Source organism: Nelumbo lutea, chromosome 4 (genome assembly GCF_056320005.1).
Source record: "Nelumbo lutea isolate HS-2025 chromosome 4, American lotus-T2T, whole genome shotgun sequence".
In the NCBI taxonomy this organism is placed as follows: domain Eukaryota; kingdom Viridiplantae; phylum Streptophyta; class Magnoliopsida; order Proteales; family Nelumbonaceae; genus Nelumbo; species Nelumbo lutea.
In genome coordinates, this window is record NC_142687.1 from 1143558 (window position 1) to 1160252 (window position 16695).

Sequence of the window (16695 nt, forward strand, 5' to 3'; positions counted from 1 at the left end):
TAGGAAAGCATTGTAGACAGTCCTTTAAACCAAGTAATAAAAGTATTTATGCTTTTAATATTGTTCACACTGATGTATGGGGGCCATATCAAATCCCTTCCATGGGAGGATTCCGTTACTTTCTCTTGTTTGTGGATGATTATACACGATATTCTTGGATATATTTGATGAGATCACATGATGAAGTTCCTAACTTAGTACAACAATTCCACCAGATGGTTCCCACACAATTTGGAGTGAGAACTAAGGCTTTTAGATCAGATAATGCTAGAGAATACTTTGATAAGGACCTGACCACGTATCTCTTAGAACATGGTGTAGTTCATCAAAGCAGTTGTGCATATACACTGCAACAAAATGGAGTTGTTGAGAGGAAGAACAGATACATTGTGGAGGTGGCAAAGAGTCTTATGGTGTGTGCTTCAGTTCTTGTGCAGTTCTGGGGAGATGCAGTTCTTACAGCTGTGCATTTGATTAACTGTGTTCTTTCATAGACTTTAGGGTTTAAGGTGCCATTTAGCCTTCTTTTTCCAGATGGAGAGAGATTTCATATACCCTTGAGGGTTTTTGGTTGTGTTTCTTTTGTTCACATTCTTGGCCCTCATCGCAAGAAATTGGATCCTAAGGCCAACAAATGTGTTTTTCTTGGGTATGCTCAGAACCAAAAGGGGTATTGCTGTTATGACCCAGTGTCGAGGAGTAGAGTTGTCACTATAGATGTTACATTTTTTTAATCCACATTCTTCTTCTCGAGTGGTTCTCCTTGGGGGAAGAGTTTTGGAGAGAACTCACAATCTGTTCCTCTTCCTGTTTCTGCGGTGCCTCCATTAGTTCAACCAGCATCTACATCAGTTCAGCCAGCACTTGCACCTCCAGTTTCATTACCAGAGCCACTATGGGCAGCCTCACAACAATATCAACGCCGGAAGATGATGGTTGACTCCACACATCCTCAACCCACACCACTCTCTGTCAGTCCTTCTGAAACTCCAGATTCGGCATTTACAATTCCAGGTATTCCTCTTGAGCCTGAACCTTTGCACTAGTAGCTAAGATGAATTCAGTTCGTATCATGTTATCTCTAGCGCCCACCTATTCATGGCCCTTGTTCCAACTTGATGTAAAAAATGCTTTCCTCAATGATGACTTACAGGAGGAGGTATATATGGACATTCCAATAGGCTTTTATGAAAATGTGTGCAGACTCAAAAAATCTCTGTATGGACTGAAACAATCACCTAGGGCTTGGTTTGACAGGTTCAGAGGGGCACTCATCCATTTTGGATACACACAAATACAGTCTGATCACACACCCACTTTGTGAAGAGGAGAGATGCTCTAGTGTCAATTCTAATTGTGTATGTGGATGATATAGTGGTGACAAGAAATGATTTGGAGGATATTGATGATCTCAAAAAATCATTGCAGCAAGAATTTGAAATCAAAGATCTTAGTGAGCTCAAATACTTCGTAGGGATTGAAGTTGCAAGATCCAAGCATGGGATCTTCATTTCACAGAGAAAGTATGTACTTGACCTATTGCGAGAGACTAGGAAGCTGGGGACCAAACCAGCAGACACTCCTATTGATCCAAATCACAGAATTAATGGTGTGGATGGTGAATTGGTAAAGGATGTGGGAGATATCAAAGACTGGTGGGTTGACTGCTGTATTTGTGTATGACACGACCAGATATTTCTTATGTTGTTAGTATTGTGAGTCAGTACATGCATGCACCTCGGGTTCAGCACTGGGAAGCTATTGAGAGAATACTTGCATATCTGAAAAAGCACCCTAGTAGAGGCATTCTTTTCTCAAATCATGAGAATCTAAAGCTAGAATCCTATACAGATGCAAACTGGGCAGGATGCTTAGATTACAGGAGGTCTACATCAAGAGTGTGTACCTTTGTAGGTAGAAACTTGATCTCCTGGAAGAGTAAGAAGCAAGTGGTTGTGGCAAGGTCAAGTGCAGAGGTTGAGTATAGATCCATGGCTCATAGTGTCTCAGAACTTCTTTGGGTTAAATCTCTTTTGAGTGAGATTGGGGTGAAAGCAGAGGAACCTATGATGTTATACTGTGACAATCATCAGGCTGCAATCAATATTGCCCACAATCCAATTCAGCATGATAGGACAAAACGCATTGAAGTTGATAGACACTTTATAAGAGAAAAGGTAACAACCGGAGAAGTTTGTTTGCCTTATGTCTCTTCAGAGTTGCAGCTGGCTGATGTTCCCACTAAAGGGGTGGCAAAGAACAAGCTTGAACATGATCTACGCAAGTTGGGAATGTGTAACATTTACTCCCAACTTGAGGGGGAGTGTTGAAGATTAATTAGTTTTATGATGTTTTTCTGAGTAGATGTTTTATGCTAGTTGTTAGATAGGAGGCGGGGACCACAGTAGTTATGTGAGTCCAAATTTTATTATGTCTTTGAGTGTTATATATGCTGTTTTATGTTTTGCTGCCCTATAAGGGCATAGTTGTCTTTGTACTGTTATATTATTTTAGTATAAATAATAAGTGAAGGGGGCAGCCAGATTATTGCTCTCTTTTCTTTTCAGCTTCTCTTCTTCTCTTCTTCTCCTTCTCTCTTCCTTCTCTCTTCAAGAAACTACTTTCTTTCATATTTTTTAATTCAGTAGATTCCTACTACTTTCTATCTAACATATATGTTTGGGTCATCAATATCCAACACCAAAAATGGCGAATTACATAACTTTTAACAATCTTATTTGCAAAATACTTTTTGGAAAATTTGGGATTATATACAACCATTCAAATTGTTTCATCATCAACAGCAGAAGAACCCTCCTTACCCGACCTAATTGAGGTCAGAAGGAAATTTCCTATTTACCAGCCAAGCAAGTTCAGTAAAATATATGGATTTTTTTGGTAACTAAAATATCTGGCTTCAATCATTTGCTAATCTCTTCGGCAGGACCCCCACTCATCAAATGGTGGGTCCAGCCCTCCAAACAGAAGATATGTCAGGTTATGGGACCCCTAGACCATTCTATTGGTTCTATTTGTTTACATGCATTCATGTGTATGTATATGCATATGCATATTCTGTGTGCATGTATGGTTGATAAATGGATGCCATAATCTTTTTTTATATTTTGATTAATTTATGTTCACAAGATTTCCATGGGCAGAAACAGAAAACAAAGAAGACACCGTTTATGTTCCCAAGCAATTCCCTAAAAAGAAAATTATAGATGAAATACCTTTGCAGCAGCCTCTGATGATCCAGACCGGCATCACTTAAATTTGGGATATAAGAATTTATCCGTGGAACATGCTGAAATTTTCAAAATTAGATGTTAGGATTCAGAACGGCTATTCTTTATTTAAGATCATATACTTTAAACTAATGAAAGCTGAAGAAAATTCAAGAATAGGAAGTGGTTTGCCATTCAACTAACAAAATGTTGGAACAAATGCACAGCATCTTAATATGTCAAGAGCTCTTAATTGACTACTTAGTTACTCTTTAGGTTGCATTTGAAATTGGTGTAAATCAAGAACGATGTAAAAGTTTACACCAGTTCGGTTTTGTCAGTGTTAGGATAAAGTGTAAATGAAGATCAATGTAAAACTCCACTCCGGTTTAGATTTGTTGGCATTTGAATGGAGTGGAGTTTTACATCGTGAATCGATGTAAAACCTCATCAAACATAAAATTTACATCGATTATCGATGTAAATACCACATCAATTTTATCGATGTAAAACTTTACACTTTTTATCACGATTTTCAAAGTGTTAACGGTCACTTGCTACGTTCGGTGTAAAATGTCATCAGTATACTTTTCCACCGATGACGTTTTAAACCAAATCCAAACGCAGCCTTAGTAAAGAATGTTGAAAAGGAGATAATCATGCACAAAATGAAATATGCAGCACGGAGGTTCTTTGCCTGAGAGGGGATCTCCAACTCCACCAAAAGTGAAGTTGATTGCTTGGGTGATAACTTGGGAGAAATGCCTCGTGAAAGAAATGTGGTTGAAGAAGGGCTTAAATGTTCCAGATTTGATATGTTCTCTATGCATTTCATCAAGGCAACTTTTTGTTTATTCACTGCAATTTTAGTACAACTTTTTGGCAACACTTCATCAAGGCACAATGTTTTGAAAATCTTAATCGTATTGTAAATCGTGGAGAAAGTTGAATCGAATCGAATCGTGAATCGTGTCATAAATTGTAAGATTATTTCTATTTTTTGCAAACTTGTCAAAAAATTAAATATAGATATATTAAAAGGCTAAATATATATAGAAAAATGACCTTACCCTATTTTTAATCTATATCTACCATATATGTACTTATAAGGCTATGGCGATATAATCAAGTTTGACTTGAAAATCAAACAAATCTACATACAGTGGCCCTTTAACTTACATGTGATACACAATAAACTCAATTTCAAGTATTGAATATTGTAAATAAATCATTTTCTAGTAAGGTCTTTAAAAAAAAGTCTCCCATGGAAAAACTAAACATACACAATAAAAAACAAGTAGAGAACTAATTTTTAATTGAATTTATTTGAATTGTAAAAAAGTGTATAAATCGTAAGATTTATGAATCAAATCATATGATTCAAACAAAAATCATAAGATTTTTGCAGAAAAAGGATTCAGTCATAAGATTCAAATTGAAACCCTTGGGATTCATGATTCAAATTGTGAATCGTATCGTAAATCGTAAGATTTTGACAACGTTGTCAAGGCACAAAACCTAAAATGGTGTTTTTTAAGCTCAGTGAAAGCACTTTTACAAGAATGGCAGGTCCTAGGTATGTCTAAAGGAAAAATACTGTTGGTCAACCATTCCAATAGCAGTTTTGTGGGCCATTTAGCATGAGAAGAACAATAGAATTGTTTAGCATGAGGAACTCAGAAACTGGTTGCCTATACACAATGTATTTAAACATGATACTATATTTGCTTCTTTTTTGAGGGAGGGTTTTTTTTTTTATGAAGTCCTGAAGTGGAATATATATGTACAACAACTCATAGTATAATATACACATTTACTTTTAATGCAATTTATATTACCTTTCTCAAAGAAAGAAGAAATTGTAAATGTTGGAAGAATTGGGGATAGAATAATTTTAACTAGACTTGTTTTAAATGAGGAAATCATTAACATAATTAGTGCTTCTACACTTCAAATGGATTTACAAGAAAACATTAAAAAAACAACTTTGGAAAACTTAGAACAATTAATCAAGAAACACCAAATCAAGAGAAGAGACCTTGTTAGTGTCGAGTATGTAGGGATAATTCTGTCTTTGTGCTTGTGTTTAGGTGTTGATTTGTAAGTTTATGTTATATTTAATGTCCCTAACTTAAGTAGGGGCATTGTGACTTTTCCACATTATTTTAGTAATATAAAATACATTTGGCCGAATGGGAGAGTGAATCAAACCAGAATCTTTTCTCCTTGTTTCTCTTTTGCTCTTCTCCTCTCTTTCTCTCCTCTCTTCTCTCTCTCTCTTCCTTGACTGTTATCAGTCTAACAAGCAGACCAAACACTAACATGGAATCAGAGCTGAACTGAGCAAATCGGATCGGCCCAGAATTATGTTATCTACGCACCCAGCCTAGGGTTTTCTCTTATTTTCTTTGCCCATCAGCTAGAGATAAGGGACAGGGCTGAAAAGGAGTGATTGCCCTCTTCCCTTGGAGGTTTCCATGCCTCCAGTTGTGGTGTTTGTGGCTAGTTGTTGCAGTTTCTAAGAAGCCCTCCCCTAACCGATGAAGAGAAGAGAGTTGATTCATGTGGTGCAGTGGGTGTCTTGTGTGGTCTGATTTTCGGGGATCAGGTAAGAGGTTTTATGCATTTTTTTGTGTGAATTAAATGAGAAGTCTATTTCAGACTGTATGGTGGGATTTCAGATTGTAGTGTGCTAGGGTTTGTGCACCCTTCAATGTGATTTGAAGGGGGGTGTTCCTCAAACAGTATTGGGAAGTTTCAGGCAGTCGTGGAGTTGGATTTGTGGTGTAAAAAGTGCAATTTGCAGCAGTAGTAAGTGTTGAAATCAGGGTGTAGTATGATCTAGTGTACAGTTTGCCGAATTCGGCAATATCAGAATTCAGCAAAGGGAGACAACAGTGATAGCAAGACTAGTGTGACGGTCCCTACTGACTACCTGAATGTTCAAATGACCTCCATTAAGCTGAATGGAAAAAATTATGTACCTTGGGCCAAATCTGTAGAAGTCTTTCTTAAGGCAAAGAAGAAGGTGAAGCACATAAGGGATGAAAAACCTTCCACCGATTCTCCTGAGTATGATGATTAGGAGCAGGCTGATGCACAGATCATCACATGGTTATGGAATAGTATGAAACCCAAGATTAGTGTAAATTTCATGTTCCTTGATACTGCCAAAGAAGTGTGGGACCATGCTAAGAAGCTGTATTCGGGTCAATACAACACAACCAGAGTATATCAGTTGTACCAGGAATACTTTAATCTACAACAGGGTAATCAGAGTCTTGAAGAGTACTATGCTAGTATGAGAAACATTCGTAATGAATTGAATGTTTATCACCCCCTCACTTCTAATGTCAAAATTCAGCAACAACAGAAAGAATTTGATGTGACTCCGTTTTTGGTGGGGCTGAAATCTGAATATGAACCAGTGAGGGCTCAGATACTAGGAGGGTCAGCTCTCCCTTCCTTGAAAGAGGTGTTTGCTAAACTCAGGAGGACTTCCATTGGATCTACCGAGAACCCTAATATCTCCGATAGATCAGCCCTAGCAGTACCCAGAGGCCGTGGTGTTAGAGGTGGAGCTCAGGGAGCTCAGTCTGGCCGTAGTGGTAGTAGTGGACCGGCATATGGCCGGAGTGGTGGTAGTGGAGGTAGTGGACCTATATATAACCGTGGTGGTGGTCGTACTAGAGGTCGAGATTTAGGGGGAGCCTGGGGCAGAGGACGTAGTTCGGGTCCAAGGAGGTGTACACACTCTGGTATGGATGGACATACCATCAATTATTGCTATGACTTGCATGGTCCACCTTCAACATGGGCCAATCATGCTGTGACCAGTGACAGTAGCTTCAGACAAGAGAGCCATTTAGTCGATCAGGTACCTCCTACATCCACAGATGTTGCTGGGAAGGAGATGATGAATATTCCTCGTGATGAGTATGAGAGATTAGTACAGGCCACATCTCAGCAGAACACGGCCACTCTTGCACACTCAGTATGGTTTGTCTGGCATCCACACCCCATCCCTGGATTATTGATTCTGGAGCCTCCGATCACATGACTGGAACTCCAGGTGTGTTTTCTTCCCTCTCTCATTGCTCAATATCACAATTTGTTACCCTTGCTAATGATTCCACATCCTCCATTTGTGGTGTTGGTAATGTTGACCTGGACCCTGTATCCCTATCCTCAGTTTTATATGTCCCTAAATTTTCTTTTAATCTTATGCCTATTAGTAAGTTGACCAAGTCTCTTAATTGCTCCATTACCTTTTACCCCTCTTCGTGTGTTTTTCAAGATCTCAAGACAGGGATGAAGATTGGTGGAGGGCATGAAGCTGGCTGATTGTATTATCTTGATGGTGGTGGCAGTACGTCAACAGCTCTCTAATCGTTCATCTCTCCTCTCCAGTGGCACCGTCACTTTGCTCATCCTTCACTGAAAGTTTTGAAGTCTTTGGTTCCTTCTTGAGTCATCTTTCTGTCATGGATTGTGAGTCGTGTTAGTTGGGGAAACATCATCGTGTTCCCTTTAGTCCTAGAGTTGATAATCATGTACTGAGTCCTTTTTCTTTGGTTCATTCAGATGTTTGGGGTCATTTTTGTTGATGATTATTCAAGGATGACGTGGCTCTATTTAATGAAAGAAATAAGTGAATTGTTTACCATTTTCCAAAAATTTTATGCTGAGATTCGCAACCAATTTGGTGTTCACATTAAAATTTTTCGTTCTGATAATGGTCGTCAATATCTCTCTTCATCATTTCAGGACTACCTAGACCAACATGGCATTATCCATCAGACTTCATGTACCTACACCCCACAACAAAACAGGGTGGATGAGAGAAAGAATCATCACCTCTTGGAAATAGCTCGATCCCTCATGCATCACATAAATGTTCCCAAATCCTTTTGGAGTGATACAGTGCTTACTTCCTACTTCTTGGTTAACCGGATGCCCACGTCTATCCTTGATGGTCATTCCCCATTCACCACATTGTTTCCTACCTTGTCTCCATTTCCTCTCTCTCCTCGAGTTTTTGGATGTGTTTGTTTTGTTCATAATCTGGGGCCAGGAATGGACAAGTTAGATGCACGGTCTATTAAGTGCATCTTCCTTGGCTATTCCTGGACTCAGAAAGGGTATAAGTGTTATCACCCTAGCTCTCGACGTTCCTTTGTATGTGTTGATGTTACTTTCTTTGAGTCTACTCCATTCCTCTTGGGGTCCGGTGATGTTTCTTCCTCCTCATCACCTCCTCCCCTTCCTCTTCCAATTGTGGACTTTGTTCCTCTTGTTCCCGCAGTGACCAAGTCTTTGCCTCTGGTGCCACCACCTGTCGAATGACCACCGATCCATCACATGTATACACATCATCGCCCACATGTATACACATCATCGCCCACATGTACCAGCACCTCCTCCAGCTTCATCATCGTTGACAGATCCGGCAGCAATTACCACACCAGCCCCAACCCCAGTATATGATCTTAATCTTCCCATTGCCTTGCCAAAAGGTAAGCGCAGTTGTACCCTTCATCCTATTTCTAATTATGTTTCACTGACTCACCTTTCCACTTCTCATCACCAGTATCTCTTTGTTATCCTAAGTTGTTATACCTAAGGATGTCCAGGAAGCCCTTGCCTCTCCAAGATGGTGTCGTGCAATGGAAGAATAACTCTTAGCTCTAGCTCATAATCATACATGGGAACTCACCACTCTTCCTCCTAGTAAGCAGGTTGTTGGTTGTAAGTGGGTTTATACGGTTAAGTACTTACCTGATGGTAGTGTAGAGCGGCTGAAAGCTAGATTGGTTGCCAAAGGGTATTCCCAAACCTATGGTACTGATTACGCAGAGACTTTCTCCCCGGTTGCTAAGATTGGTTCAGTTCATGTTGTGATTTCTCTTGCTGTATGATTGGCCCCTCTATCAGCTTGATATCAAGAATGCCTTCTTGCATGGTGATCTGCTCGAGGAGGTCTATATGGAGCAACTACCGAGATTTGTTGCTCAGGAGGAGGAAGGTAAGGTGTGCCAGCTACTGAAGGCCATTTATGGGCTTAAACAGTCTCCTCGAGCATGGTTTGGCAGATTTAGTGAGGTAATAAAGAAGTTTGGTATGAAACAGTGTCAAGTTGACCATTCCGTCTTCAGTCATGACTCTCAAGCAGGGAAGGTCCTATTAGTGGTGTATGTAGATGATATTGTCATTACCGGGAATGATAAAATGGGCATTGGCAGGTTGAAGATCTTTCTGCAAGATCATTTTTAGACAAAAGACCTTGGTAAATTGAAGTATTTCTTGGGGATAGAAGTAGCAAGGTCCAAGCATGGTATTAACTTGTGTTAGAGGAAATATGCTCTTGATTTGCTTGAAGAAACAAGTTTGTTAGGTGCCAAACCAGCTAAAACTCATATGGAAACAAACACTGAGCTGAGCAGTGATATTGGTGCAGTGTTTGAAGACCCTAGCAAATACCGGCGGCTGGTAGGTAAACTAAACTACCTAACCATCACTCGGCCAGACATTTCATTCGCAGTTAGTGTGGTAAGTCAATTCATGTAGAAACCTCTGGTTCCACATTGAGATGCGGTTATAAGGATTGTGAGGTATTTAAAGGGGGCTTCTGGTCGCGGTTTGATATACAAAAGTGGTGGAAATTTTGAAATAGAAGGATATACTGATGCTGATTGGGCCGGTTTTGTATCTGATAGGAGATCTACCACAAGCTATTGCACTTTTCTTGGGGGTAATCCAGTGACATGGAAAAGCAAGAATTAGACAGTTGTGGCAAGAAGCAGTGCAGAAGCAGAATATAGAGCTATGGCACATACTACTTGTGAATTAGTGTGGCTAAGGAACCTTCTACAGGAGATGGGATACACTGTTGATACTCCAATTCAGCTCTATTGTGACAATCAGGCCGCAGTTCACATTTCCTCTAATCCGGTGCTTCATGAGAGAACCAAACACATAGAGGTTGATTGTCACTTTGTTAAAGAGAAGGTGTTGAGTGGAGTGATAGACACTGCATATGTCAACACAGGGAACCAGTGGGCAGATTTGTTTACTAAAAGGTTGAGTCAAGGGAGAGTGGACTACATATGTAACAAGTTGGGATTATATGATATATACTCTCCAGCTTGAGGGGGAGTGTTAGTGTCGAGTATGTAGGGGTAATTCTGTCTTTGTGCTTGTGTTTAGGTGTTGATGTGTAAGTTTATGTTAGATTTAATGTCCCTAACTTAAGTAGGGGCATATGTGACTTTTCCCCATTATTTTAGTAATATAAAATACATCTGGCCGAATGGGAGAGTGAATTTTTTCTCTCATTCGAACCAGAATCTTTTTTCCTTGTTTCTCTTCTGCTCTTCTCCTTTCTCTCCTCTCTTCTCTCTCTCTTCCTTTACTGTTATCAATCTAACAGGCAGACCGAACACTAACAAAAGTGTAGGATATGATATGGTGCATGAAGATTTGAATTTGGGGAGAGGAATGAAATGGGAGATACAATCTTAGAATTTCTAGTAGCTTAGGATATAAGTCAAATAGATTTTTTCCTTGGGCTCAATTTGGGAAGAGTGCAAATACAAATATGTTCAATGCAAAACCTTGTATTTGCACTATACATATTTGTATTTGTACTCTTCCCAAACTAAGCCTTACTAGGAGAGCAAAACAAATTATGTACAAGGATTGCAAAGTTATTCCAAATGGAAAGCCTAACCAATGACATAGATTAGTAGCGATAAATGTGTTCATTAAAGAGACGGAAGAGAAATAGGGAAGAAAATAGGTATCCAAGAATTAGGTGAGAAAATATAAAAGGAGAAAAATTAGCACAATTTAGAGATAAGTTGATGGTAGAAGAAAAATGAAATTTAGATGGAGAGGCTAATGATATAAAGGGCATCCCAGTGCAGAAGGCTCCCGCCAATGTGGGGTCTAGGGAGGGACAGATGCACACAACCTTACCCTTGGACATACAAAGAGGTTGTTTCCAACATTTGAACCCCGGTCACCTAAGTCACAATAGAGCAACACAACTGTTGCACCAAGACCCACCCTCATGCAGAGACCAATGATATGTGACTTGAAATGGCAGACTGCATAAAGAAAGTAGCAAAGGTAGGGGTGATCATTCTTATCCCAGCCCAACCCTCAAATTTCGAAGCCCTATCCCAGGTTTTTGTGTTTAGGACTGACCAGCTTAGGCCGACAAACTTTTAGTCTGGGCTTGGGCCCAATACTTCAAGCCTGGCCCACAATATTTATATATTAAATATATTTACTATTATATACATATACAACATTTCATTCCATTTTAGAGTATGTTATATGAATGAATATTATATATAATATTTTATATTTATACACATTATAACATTTATTTTATAAATATAATATATGTATTATAATATACAACATTATGCATATTAGATATAGTATAAGTTTATTTAAAGGCATAGGTCCAATGCCTGGCTTGGCCCATGATTACCCCCAAGGACATTTTAGGAGAACCTAAAGGGAAAGAAAAAGAGCTAAAGAAATTTGATGATGGAATAAATAAGTTTAAAATATAATTAAATTAAAATGAGCATGTTATAAAGATTGACAAAATACTAAAAATGGAGAAAACTTCAAAAAATATAAAACCATAAGAATGGAAGTTAAAAATAAGGTAAACGAAGTTAAATTTAAGGCATATATTGATCCCTAGAGGGTTCATTGATAGAGGAGTTTACAAGTTACAACATGAAACAAGTATATCAAAGAACCAATTTGGGTTTATGCCAAGGAAACCAAACATGGAACAATCTTTCTTTTGAGACAATTGATAGAAGAGTTTAGAAAGAAAAGAGGAGATCTTCATATGGTGTTCATTTATCCAGAGAAAGCATATGAAAGAGTTCTTAGAGAGATGAATCTTGGGAATAAAGGAGTTCCAAATAGGTATATAGACCTAATTAAGGATATGTATGAAGGTGCAACAACCAATGTTAGAACACCTATGGGAGAGACATCAGATTTTATAGTTGCAATGGGTCATCACCAAGGCTTAGTACTAAGTAGTGTTTTAAAAGGCGTGGGAGGTGTAAACACCCTAAGGTGTATGCCAGAGGCACTGACACCTCTGAGGCATACACCTAATAAGCTTTTTTCATGAGGCGTGCTAGAGGTGTATGCCTCATGCACATCTTATATAAAAAGAAAGAAAAAAAAAAGAAAAAAGAAAAAAAAAAAGGAAAGGAAAGGAAAAGAAAGGGAAGGGAAAGAAAAAGAAAGAGAAGAAAAAAAAAGAGAAAAGGAAAGAAAAGAAAAGGAAAGGGAAGGGAAGGGAAGAAAAGTTAAGGGGAAAGAAAGTGATTTGCCCCCTGCCCCTTCGACAAGACACCCCCCCCTTTCAACTAATGTTATGCATCTTTATTCTTCTTAACATAAAAGATTTTTATTTAAAATAAAGAAAATATGAGATCCCCCCTTCCTTCTTCCTCCTAACCCCCCTCCTCTTAAGGAGGCTTACGCCTCCTTATGTTCAGGAGGCTTACGCCTATTGCATTCTGAATTACACCTCAGGCCTCTAGGTAATGGAATGCCTCGCCTCACACCTCCGCATTTTAAAACATTGGAATTGAGTCCTTATTTCTTTGCACTAACCATAGATGAATTGACTAAAAATATTTTGGAGGTCCCATGTATGTTGTTTGCTGATGACATTGTTTTAATTGATGAAACTAATTAAGGGTTAAATGCAAAATTAAGTTTATAGATGAATACCTTGGAAACAAAAGGTTTTAAGATAAGTAGAAATTAAACAGAATATATGATATATAATTTTGATAATAATAATAATAATATTAATAATAATAATAATAATAATAATAGTGCAAATCAAGGTGCACCTAGAAATTAAACCTTAGAAACAAAAGGTTTTAAGATAAGTAGAAATTAAACAGAATATATGATATATAATTTTGATAATAATAACAATAATAATAACAACAGTGCAAATCAAGGTGCACCTAGGATTGGAGAGCAAGATATAGCTCAATGTGAACTTTTCCGGTTCATTGGTTCAATAATTTATAACAAGAGAGAGATTGAGAAGGATGTCCTTTTTTTTTTTGCTGCTTTGAATTCACCTCCAATATCCATTTTCCCTTTGATGATGAGGAATAAGATAACAAAATAGAGGGCGAGTTTAGAGGAGGATGTCACCCATAGAATTAGAGCTAGATGGGAAAATGGAGGGGTGCACCCAGAATCTTATGTGATAGGCAAATAATACTTGTATTAAAAGGAAAATTCCATAAAATAGTTGTAAAGCCAGCTAGGCTGTGTGGGGCAGAGTGTCAGGAAGCCAAGAAACAAAATGTCCAAAAAATGAATGTGGTAGAAATGTTTATGTTGAGATGGATGGTTGGGGAAACTATTAAGGTTAGAAATAAAGTTATTCAAAGGAACCTAGGAGCAGCCCCACTAAGTGATAAAATGAGAGTAAGTAAGCTAAGATTGTTTGTTTACATGAATACTCAAAAAAAAGGATTGTTTGTTTACATGCATAGACAACCTTTCATAGCACCCATAGGACATGGATCAAAGAAGTAAGAAATGATTTAAGTGCTAATAATTTAACAATGGATGTGACATTAAATAGAATGAAATGGTGAACAGGATTCATGTAGTTGAAGACAAGTCTAGAAGACATTTACCAAAAAAAAAATAGTGTAGAAAACAATGTGGCAGGGAAGGGGGAGTGTAATCCTAGTCAAAGAAAAATAAATTATTAAGACAAGTCCAGAAGCCAGTCAAAGAAAAATAAAAAGAAATAGCATGCATACTAGACAGAGTTGAGACCATATTTAACAGTTCTAATCTCTGTTTTATCTAAATGTGTTCAAGCTTGGCATGAGAAATTTCCTAGGAGAGATGTATTAAAATTATGTTTACCTTACTCTGCAATTAGACCACTATCCATATTTATTCTCACAAGTTATGGGCCTTCAGTCTCTAAAAATGACATAACCAGAGGAGTAACCTAAGAAAAACCTAGAAGCTTGGCTGTTAGTTCCCAGTTCTTTAAGAATAAAATTTTATACATGAAAAACCTTGTGGTCCTGAGAACACATTTCCCGAGGGGAGAAACAAACAGGATCCATCTCCAGGCACCATTTGAATTATAGAATACTTTGGAATTCTTGCTTCATACATGTAACCTTGCGCCCTTCTATAAATAGGGAAACCACCCTCTATGAAGGGGATCTAGTTTTCATTCCACTTGGAGCTAAGTCATGTTCCCTATTCTCCCTAGTGACATTTTCCTTCTTGCTTCCAAGACTCTAAGTCCATCCTTATTTCTGTTGGCTTACAACTAGGAAGGGTGGGACTTGTTGCTTATAAACTTGAATTACCAGAATACAAAGCTTCATCTTGTTTTTCATGTTTCCCTTCTGATGCCTTGCCGAGTAGGAATAATTACCGCCAGCCAGAACTTAATGGAAAGATGGTAGCAGTTGCAAGAGAAGGGTTCAAGGGTTTCTCACCGGCCGGTAAGTGGAGAGAAGCTATGAGAATAGAAAGAAAAGTTATTCTGCTGGAGGAGTTATTCTACCAAAAAGACTTCACGATTAAGATTGGATAAGGAAAGAGAGGAACGGTGCTGTTAGTGGGAGATGCTGTTCCTTGGTTTCAAGGAGTTGCTCAGGTTTGCTGGAGGAAAGTTTGGAGAGGTACATTCAGGCAAGTAAGGAGAGAATATATAGCCGAGAGAAGAAAGAACGACAGGGGTTGGTATGTTACTCTGGAAGAAAAGTTCGATAAAAAGAAAAGGCAAACAGTAGTTATTCTGCTGGAGGAGTTATTCTACCAAAAAGACTTCACGATTAAGATTGGATAAGGAAAGAGAGGAACGGTGCTGTTAGTGGGAGATGCTGTTCCTTGGTTTCAAGGAGTTGCTCAGGTTTGCTGGAGGAAAGTTTGGAGAGGTACATTCAGGCAAGTAAGGAGAGAATATATAGCCGAGAGAAGAAAGAACGACAGGGGTTGGTATGTTACTCTGGAAGAAAAGTTCGATAAAAAGAAAAGGCAAACAGTAGTTATTCCTGAAGGCATTCGGCTGCTGGGTTGGTCAGGGGTGGCTAATGCTCTTTACCGGAGATTAGTCATTAAGGAGTCTGTAACAGTGAAGGTACAAGCTGAGGATGTCGTTGGCAGACAGAGTAAAAAAGAGGTGATGACAGAAAGAAGAAAGAGATTGGAGAAGTTGGGCTTAGAAGAAACAGTGGAAGACCAAGAAAATCCAACAGTGGCATTCACAAATCTAGAACCAAAAATTGCCTTGGTTGGGGAAAAGGGCGCATGGGAGAAGAAATCCATTGTAACTGCGAGGGAAGAGGTGAAAGACTGGAAAGGACTGCTAGAGGAGGTGACAAGGAAGCTCAGGTTGAACCAGACAGTGATCCTCATTCCATTCACTGATAGAAAAGCACCCCTTGACGCGGGGGAGGTTTCAATAGACTTCACCTTGCTGGCAACGTCTGTAGGACCTGTAAGAATCGAAAAATGGTGTCCTCTTTCAAATGAAGTGGCAGGTGCAGACGGCAGTTTCAAACTGAAGATGTTGGGTTTACCCTTTCACCTCTGGCAAAAAACAACACTGGAGAGAATGGTGCAGGCGATGGGCAGTGTTCTCCTGTCGTGTAAAACTACAGATTTGAGAGCAGTTCAACTGAGAGTAGCCGGAGTTAAGCCTGAAGAAGTCCAAAGAGTTTTTCACCTTTGCACAGAAGGTAGTTGGTACAAGATTTGGGTGAGTTCGGAAGTTGAAGCGTCGCACTGGATGGGGAAGTCGAAGCTTGAAGAAGATGACGACGTGGCAAGATGGGTTCCAGTTGGCGGGCTAGAACAAAGGAAGACTGGACACGTGGTCGTGGCTGGGGAAAGAGTTCTCCTATTATGGAAGCTGAAAAGTCGATTGCTAAAAGCAAAGGTGTTTTTTTGGAAATATTTTCAAATGCTTTTGAAAACAAAAACTCATTTCCCACCGGTTGGTCTTATGCGGATATGGTCAAAGGTGAGTCCCAGTCAGACCAAGGGGGTGTTCGTATCAGGTCTAAGATAGAGTTACCTGCCACTCGATCTGAACCGGCCGACTCAAGGTGGGATCGGTTTGTTCATGTTAAGCCAAGGGTCCAAGACTTTTCATTGGACTCATGTGACCACACGTGAGTCGAACCTCTTTGCATCCAACGATAGACAAATTCAAGCGTCTATCTTCTTCCTCACGCGGCCCAAGTGTTGGGGTCTGAAAATCATTCTCAGGCGGCCAGATTTCCTCGAAGATGCCCCAGCACTGGATTCCGGTGGCGAAGCATGGAGATGGCGACCAGAACGGGGCGGAAGGGGATAAGCCAAATCCTAGATATTCTTAGGGGAGTAGAGAAGATGGTGAGGATGAGGACGAAGG

General features: G+C 39.2%; 1 protein-coding gene across 3 annotated transcripts in view; it reads right to left on the reverse strand.

The window, feature by feature from the left end:
• Positions 1–16695, reverse strand: part of LOC148853299 (OVARIAN TUMOR DOMAIN-containing deubiquitinating enzyme 12-like) — a 63680-nt gene that overhangs the window by 38143 nt on the left and 8842 nt on the right. For all 3 annotated transcript variants that reach the window (XM_088985430.1, XM_088985432.1, XM_088985431.1), the window contains exon 3: positions 3234–3307. In XM_088985430.1, the coding sequence (XP_088841556.1) occupies positions 3234–3307 (74 nt within the window). The remainder of the gene's footprint in view (positions 1–3233; positions 3308–16695) is intronic.